Genomic DNA, 8,461 nt, shown 5'->3' with positions numbered 1-8,461 from the left:
GAGGAAATTGCCACTCCGCATTCCCATATGCAATGATGGAGTTGAGGAAGGCTCACCGGCGGATGTCAAAAAATGAGGTGAAAGGTTGTGGAACAGAATATACTCATATGCTGAAAGATCACCCCACAGATAACTGGAAAGAGAAGAAAAACTTTACTTCTTTCATGGAGAAATATATAAAGCCCATTGTAGGGTAAGGTAAAAGGTATCAGGCTTTTCTGCCCTTCCGCCATCAGGATAGATGAGAGAGCCCTGTGATCCTGGGTGCATGCCTGATGGCGGGCACCTGAAGTGGGTACACCTGCGCTAAAAGACTGATAATATAAGGGTGGTGCAGCAGAGTGCGGTGTGGTGGTAGTGCGGTGTTAAGGGTGGAGGAGTGGAGTGTACGGAGGAGTGTTGGAGCGACTACAAACCACGGCGAAGAGCATGTGGCTGCTAGAACCGTTTATAAACCTGCTCAGAATGGGTTGGTTGCTTTACAACTGGCGTAGACGGCAGGACGGTTCGAGGCAGGACAGCTCTACGCAGACGAAACCCTTTGAAATCTGGAGAGGGATCCCTGGATGGCCGGCCACGAGCAGATGGTACCCGGTGGCCGACCTCCTCGCCCAGTGGGCACCTCCCCAGGAATGGCCAGAGGTAGATGGATCCCCGGGGCAGTTGGAACAGGCCCTGTATGAAATAGAAGAAACCCTGAGTGGATGCAGTGCCCGCGAGGCGGCAGGAGCCGTGGGATGGGTGTTTCTCACGGCTCTGCGAGAGTCCAGGCGGAAAGAGCAATCTAGGATCCAGCAAGTACTGGATGAGATGCGAGAAGAGATACGAGAAGAGATGCGGATACAGCAACAACATTTGAGGATTCTGGAGGAAGAAGTTCGGAGAAACCGACCCACCCCTCCCGAGATGCCAGACTCCGTCTCAGGAAGGAAGGAGAGGGAGGCTGGCCCTTTGCGCGAATCACAGCCGGGGGTGGCAAACCAGCCTGCGACTCCAGAGATGCCTGACCCCTGCTCAGGAGAGGAGGAGAGGGAGGCTGAACCTTTGCCTGAGTCCCAACCGGCAGTGGTAAACCAACCCGCCACCCCGGAGATGCCGGACTCCTCTGGAGAGGAGGAGGAGGCCGGGCCCATGCTCCGGGCCCGCCCGGTGGTGACTCAGAAAATGAAGCGGCAGCGACCCATGGCCCCAGGGGGTCAGGCAGCGGGACCACCACAGATGACGGAATTTACTACCTACAGACCTTACACCCAGGCGGAACTGGTGGACTTGGGCAAACAGTTCCGCCAGAAACCAGGGGAACCCTTGGCAGCCTGGCTGCTACGTTTATGGGACCTGGGGGTGGATGGGATTATTTGCACGGCTCAAGAGATGGAGAGACTGGCCTCCGTGACTTCACACCCATCCTTGCGACAGAGGCTGCAGAACAGCCGGCGGTATGGCCAGGGCGACCACACCCTCCTGGAGTGGATAATGGCTGCCATACGGACAGTCTGGGCTGATGCGGGAGATGTGCCGGAGACAGTAAGCGGATGGCAGACGTACGCCGAGCTGGTGCAGGTACTTCGGGAATTGGGGATGCGGCAGGCCATGTTTAATGTGAATACGCGTGGTCCTGACGACGAGCGTTTCACAGCAGGAATGAGAGACTTGGTATTAAAGGATGCCCCCTCCTCTACATTTGGATCCCTCATGGCAGTACTAGCACCCTATGTGGGACGTCAGATACATGACGTCACCACCATGATAGCCAGCTTGGGAGAAGTTGAGAGCCGGCGCTCTCAGAAAGGAATACGGGTAGTTTCAGAAAGGTCAAAAGGAATGCCAAGGAGGGCAAGGAGGCCTCTTGGCATCACAGAACCTATAAAAGTCACCCGTAAACAAATGTGGATGGATTTAATAAGAGCAGGCGTAGATAGCACTAAAATAGACGCACAGCCCAATGCATATTTATTGGAATTATGGCAGCAGCTGCGAGAAGACCAGAGGTTCACACCCATGAGAAGGACTGCTGCTCAAGGGGAGCCTGGAAACCCCAGGCCTCAGGCACGCGCCCTGCGGCTGGAAGACCACTTGCTGCCAGCCCCGTCCTCGGGTGATGGCCTGATATCCTTTGAATAGGGTGAGGGCCAAGGAACCCGTCCACAGGGGACGGGCGGGGACCGGAGGCCACATGTGGAGCTTGCCATTCACTGGTCCCCGACTAACGTACAAAGGGTTTTAGCGCTAGTAGACACAGGAGCAGAATGTACTCTGCTCTATGGAAATCCGGAAAGATTTCATGGGTCTACTTGTTATATTGATGGCTATGGAGGCCAGAGTGTCAAGGTGACAGCAGTAAAACTATCTCTGGGGATTGGGCGATTACCCCCTAAAGAGTATAAAGTGTATGTATCGCCCATCCCGGAGTACATCCTGGGGGTGGATGTACTACGTGGCTTATGGCTAGAAACCACAATCGGAGAGTTTCGCCTTAGAGTGCGCGTGGTAAAGGCAGTGGTGAGAGGACATGCTAAGCATCCGCCCCTACAACTGCCAGTCCCTAGGCGAGTGACTAATACCAAGCAATATCGGTTGCCCGGAGGCTACAAAGAAATTACAGGCACAATATCAGAGCTGGAGAAAGTGGGCATTGTGCGTACTGCCCACAGCCCCTACAATTCGCCAGTGTGGCCGGTGAAGAAGCCCGATGGCTCTTGGCGCATGACAGTAGATTATCGTGAATTGAATAAGGTAGTTCCCCCCTTGCATGCTGCAGTGCCTTCAGTGGCAGATTTGATGGATCGTCTGAGCCACGAGCTAGGAATGTACCATTTTGTAGCTGATCTGGCAAATGCTTTTTTTTCCATAGATATAGCCCCAGGAAGTCAAGACCAATTCGCCTTCACCTGGGAAGGCCGGCAGTGGACATTCACTGTGCTGCCACAGGGATACCTGCACAGCCCGACTCTGTGTCATGGGCTGGTGGCAGCAGATTTGGCCCGGTGGGAAAGGCCATCTTCAGTGCGTTTATACCATTATATTGATGATATTTTATTGACAAGTGACTCTCTTACAGATCTGGAAAAGGCAGTACCTCTCTTATTAACACACCTGAAAACATGCGGCTGGGCAATCAACGAAAGCAAACTGCAGGGGCCTGGACTGTCAGTTAAGTTCCTGGGAGTTGTTTGGTCGGGTAAGACAAAGGTTATCCCTGAAGCTGTGATAGATAAAGTTCAAGCTTACCCCACTCCAACCACAGTGAAGCAGCTGCAAGCCTTTCTGGGTCTGCTGGGTTACTGGAGGGCATTTATACCTCACATGGCCCAGCTCTTACGGCCCTTGTATATGTTAATACGAAAGGGAGCCAGGTGGGATTGGTCAGCTGAGGCAGACACAGCATTTGCCACGGCCAAACGAACTATAAAGACTGCTCAGGCCTTGCAGGTTTTTGACCCAGCCCGACCCTGTGAGCTCGATGTACATGTTACTCAGGAAGGGTTCGGGTGGGGACTCTGGCAGAAATCAGAGAGGCTACGACAGCCTATTGGGTTCTGGTCCCAACTCTGGAAGGGGGCTGAGGTTAGGTACTCCTTAATTGAGAAACAGTTAGCTGCGGTATATGCAGCCTTACTAGCCACAGAAAGTATAACTGCCACAGCCCCTGTCTCAGTGAGAACCACTTACCCAATAGCTGGATGGGTACGGGACTGGACAACAAAGCCCCATAGTGGCACTGCTCAAACGCCCACTTTGGCGAAGTGGGGGCATACTTAGAACAGCGCTGCACCCTGTCAACTAGCCCCTTAAGGGTGGAGTTGCAGGAGGTTCTTGGTCCTGTGACATATACTAGTATGGAACCAAATTCAGAAGCCTGTATAGAAGCCGAACCTGAAGCTAGTCCCTACAAGGAGGGTCGAGCACCGATTCCAGCAGAGGCCTGGTATACAGATGGCTCCAGCCGGGGCCAGCCAGCCTCTTGGACAGCGGTGGCTGTACACCCAGAAACAGACACTATCTGGTTCGAAACCGGGACGGGACAGAGCAGCCAATGGGCTGAACTGCGAGCAGTATGGATGGTGGTGGCCCATGAGCCTTCCCCTGTAGTAATCTGTACTGACAGTTGGGCTGTGTACAGGGGTCTGACACTGTGGATTTCCACATGGAATTTAAATGACTGGACAGTTATGCATCGGCCATTGTGGGGCCAGGCCCTATGGAAAGATCTATGGGATCTGGGGCATCAGAAGCAGGTGACTGTTTATCATGTCACAGGACATGCCCCATTAGCCTCACCAGGCAATGATGAGGCAGATACCCTAGCCCGGGTTCGATGGCTTGAAACTGCTCCAGGGCGGGATGTTGCGCAGTGGCTACACAGACGCTTGCTCCACGCAGGGCAGAAGACAATGTGGGCCACTGTACGTGCCTGGGGTCTACCTGTAACTTTAAAAGAAATCCAGACTGCATGTGAAACATGTGTAGTATGTTCTAGGACTTACCCCCGGAGACCTTTTGCATCTACAGGCCAGGTGTTGCGGGGGCAGGTACCCCTGACACGCTGGCAGATTGACATCATTGGACCACTACCTCGCTCCGATGGACAACAGTATGCTGTCACCTGTGTGGACACTGCTACCGGGTTATTGGCAGCTTACCCTGCTCCACATGCGGACCAAAAGGCAGTTTTGGCAGCACTGGCACGCCTATGTGCTGCATATGGACGTCCGCTGGTAGTGGAGAGCGATCAAGGGACTCATTTTACAGGAGCCCGGGTGCAGCAGTGGGCCAAGAACATGGGTGTTGAATGGAAGTTTCACACTCCCTATAATCCCAAAGCTGCAGGGATTATAGAGAGGTATAATGGCCTACTGAAGCAAGGACTAAGAGCCACTGCCCCTACTCAGACGCTGGCCGGGTGGAGCCGACGTCTCTGGGAGGTGTTGCAGACATTGAATGAGAGGAGCAGGAGAGGCGGCCTGGCTCCAGTGGAGGCATTGCTACATCGTGCCGCTGCTCCCATCCAATTACAAATAAAGACGTCAGACATCTTATTAAAACCGGGACTTGGACAGCAGGGCAACATCCTATTGCCAGCCCCAACTGGAGTGGACCCAGGGCAGACTGTGGACTGGGAATGGCCCTGGACAGTGAAGGCTCCCCACATGCGGTGGGTGGCTCTGATAGCCCCTTGGGGTCGTGGCCTGGAGGCCAATTTACAGATAAAACCATGGGTGAGTGCTCAGTGGCCGCCACGGGTGCGTGTTACCCACCCTGGAGTAACAGATCAGCAGGCAATCCTCAAGGGGACATTTGTAATAACTCTGTGGCCCATTATGAGCTCTCCACTCCTGCTGCATGTAGAACCCACTGATGCCTCTTCACTGGCAAAGCGAGTGTGGTACTCACGCCCTGGAAGGCCACTGATGCCAGCAACAATATTGTCTTCGGATGCCAAATTAGCATGTATATTGCCCGATGGGAGGGATCTCCCATTGCTGGTACCAGTAACTTCTCTGTCCTTCCGCCCCTAGGAAAATTAAGTTTAGTCATTTTGTGGTGTGTTTGCTTTTGTGGTCCAGGGCTGCACTGTTTATGTTTGCTTAAAAAAATTGTATATACGTAGACTATGTGGCAGAAAACCCTGAGGGGGTGGACTGTAGGGTAAGGTAAAAGGTATCAGGCTTTTCTGCCCTTCCGCCATCAGGATAGATGAGAGAGCCCTGTGATCCTGGGTGCATGCCTGATGGCGGGCACCTGAAGTGGGTACACCTGCGCTAAAAGACTGATAATATAAGGGTGGTGCAGCAGAGTGCGGTGTGGTGGTAGTGCGGTGTTAAGGGTGGAGGAGTGGAGTGTACGGAGGAGTGTTGGAGCGACTACAAACCACGGCGAAGAGCATGTGGCTGCTAGAACCGTTTATAAACCTGCTCAGAATGGGTTGGTTGCTTTACACCCATTCAATTTAGCACTAGCAGAGGAACAAGCTGACATTAACCTCCTGGTATCACTGATGATAATCCTCTCATCAAAAATGTTTTAATTGGGGGCCTCCCCTTGTGGTACACACAGCGGTTGAGCGCTGGGCTGCGAAGCTGCCCGCAGCCTCTGCAGCGCTGGTTCGATCCCCAGCCACCAGCGAGGGTCCCACATGGTGTGCAGACCTCTCCTGCAGCACACCCTGCTCCCCTCAGCAGTGTATTTCGGTCCATCTGCCTGTTCTGTTCCCTGCTCTGGTGAATTCTCACCCTCCCACGCTTCTGACTCCCTAGTGCTTGTATAAATAAATTTTTTTTTTAAACGTTTTAAGTGGAATCTACTCAAGTCTTCGGAGCTACCTTCCAATTTACATGAAACACAGGGAACAGAAGAAATAAAATGACACCACAAGAAGATAATCAGACATCCAGAATACAGGACACTGCAAGAAACTTCCTCAGTTACTTTAAAAATTGTACCATGAAACCAGTTATAAAAGACAATTTAAATATAGACTGTATATATTAAACTGTTGCTCTAAGAATGAAAATACTGTAATTATAATGATGTTGATAGACAAATTCTTAAACATTTAGGAGGGAAGGGATGTGATGTCTGCTATTTACTTTTATAGGTTTGCAAAAAAACCATACATATTATTCAATACAGAGCAGAATGTTAACATTTATTGAATTGGGGATATGCTTTGTTCATTGGCTTATCTTTTCAACATTTTGATACATTAAAAATGCTTCTTGGGGCCTCCCTGGTGGCCCAAGAGGTTAAGATGCAGCCTATGAAACTCTGCAACCACTACAGCACAAGTTCGATCCCTGGCTGGCCAGGGAGATACCCACATGGCACAGCAGACCTCTCCTGGCTCGCCCGCTGCTCCCCTCAGCAGTGTACTTCAGTCCACCTGTTCTGCCCCCCACTCTCTCTGGTGAATCCTCTCACCCCCTGCACCTCTGGCCTGTACCCCATTTCTTGTATGCATAAATAAATCTTAAAAAAATAAAAATACTTTTTTAAAAAATACTTCTTTATAAAAAATTGGGGGAAAATATTGTGCAGAGTCTGTGACTCATGCTTGGCATTTGGGTCTGTTAAAAGATCATTGAGGACTCCCATACTTGGTCAGGACTGAGAATTGCTGTTCCAGTGCCCTCACAGTATGATGCTGAGGCCTGAGTTGACTTAGTTTCCAAACGATAGAACAAAGACTAGAATTCATGTTCCTTGGCTTTCAGTCCTATGCTCTTTTCTTATATCTCTTCTAAAGAAATGTCCTAGATAAGAAACCTTACATAATTGAACACCTGAAGCTCTTTGCTAGCAGATGAGCTGGAAAGGATTTGGCAGCTCGAGAGGGCTTGGTGGTTGCTGATAAGTTATGGGAAAGTAGGACCAAAGGTTTTACTAGGGAACTATTAGAGCCACTAAGGACAAAGGCAGCCCTAATGAGAAAAAGGAGGAAAAAAAAATGTACTTCGGAGGCGAATTTTCTCTTAAAAAATTCTATTACTTTCAGTGAAGATAATCCATGAAGTTGAATCTTACTTCACACATCTGTAAGATTTAATACCTAGATAAAATCACAGATTGGAGAGGTGGGGAATCCCAAAGTGCTGATTGTGTGTGAGGCGCTTGGAAGTCCTGGCAAGCTCTGCTGCACCTGGTGGCTGAGGCAGCAGGCAGCTGTCTGGGAACCCGCACTGCACCACCCAACCAGGAGCCGTGGGGTTCCTCTTACAGTTTTTAGTTGGGAAATGAGATAGCAAATGAAGTTCTTGGGAAATGAGATAGCAAATGAAGTTCTTGGTGTTGAAAGCGCCAACTAGCAGAGAAATGAAAAGCTGATGGCAAAGTGGTAGGTCCTGACGTCTAGTGGAAAGGTAGGAGTTGTTGGAGTTGACAAGATCTAGGGTTCAGTTCTAACTCTGTCACTTACTAGTTTCGTGTTCTCAGGCAAGTTATGTGAGAGTTCCCAAATCCAGTTATTTGGCCCCTATTGCCAGGCACTGTGCTGAGTGCAGTCAACAAGCCCAGGGTCTTGTTCTCCTAAAAACCAACAGCTAATTAAGGAATGGGGGATAGTCAAATGGGTTTTCTAACTCTGAAAGGTCTGGGAGAGCTTAGCCAGCTGGATATGGAGTTGGTCTGGGACAACATTTTGAGAAGATGCGGGGTGGAGGGGGGTGCGGTGCAGAGGCTGACAGCTTAGAGTGGCTGCGTTTCTGTAGCTCTAATCAAGGTGGCTGCAATTATTTAGTGAAATATGGAAAACCCCTAACTTTAACTCAAAAGTCAGGAACTGGGGGGCGAATCCGAGCACTAACAAAATCCCTCTCGAGAAGGTAAGGCGACGCAAATTTCCAGCAGAAGAGCAAAACAGCACAGAGGAAGGGAAAAGGCAGAGGCTGGGGTGGGGGGCGGGACTTACACGAAGGGGGCGCGGCGTCACCGTGCACTAAAGCCATCCTCTTCCGGAATAGGCCTG

General features: G+C 50.9%; 1 protein-coding gene across 1 annotated transcript; it reads left to right on the top strand.

The window, feature by feature from the left end:
* The first annotated feature begins 250 nt into the window (after positions 1–250).
* On the top strand, positions 251–2,874 carry LOC129146848 (uncharacterized). The gene is made up of 2 exons (XM_054701250.1): positions 251–1,560; positions 2,852–2,874. Exons 1-2 carry the CDS (start codon positions 430–432, stop codon positions 2,855–2,857), a joined length of 1,137 nt encoding a protein of 378 aa, XP_054557225.1. The 5' UTR covers positions 251–429; the 3' UTR covers positions 2,858–2,874.
* Positions 2,875–8,461: the final 5,587 nt, after the last annotated feature.

This window comes from Talpa occidentalis, unplaced genomic scaffold (genome assembly GCF_014898055.3).
Source record: "Talpa occidentalis isolate TD23 unplaced genomic scaffold, MPIMG_talOcc4v2.1 talOcc4.5, whole genome shotgun sequence".
Taxonomy (NCBI): domain Eukaryota; kingdom Metazoa; phylum Chordata; class Mammalia; order Eulipotyphla; family Talpidae; genus Talpa; species Talpa occidentalis.
This window is presented reverse-complemented; position numbering and strand designations above follow the sequence as displayed.

What these genes read in the sequence shown, in the direction of transcription:
- LOC129146848 (XM_054701250.1), top strand. Translation starts at nt 430, where the DNA reads ATGTGGCTGCTAGAACCGTTTATAAACCTGCTCAGAATGGGTTGGTTG.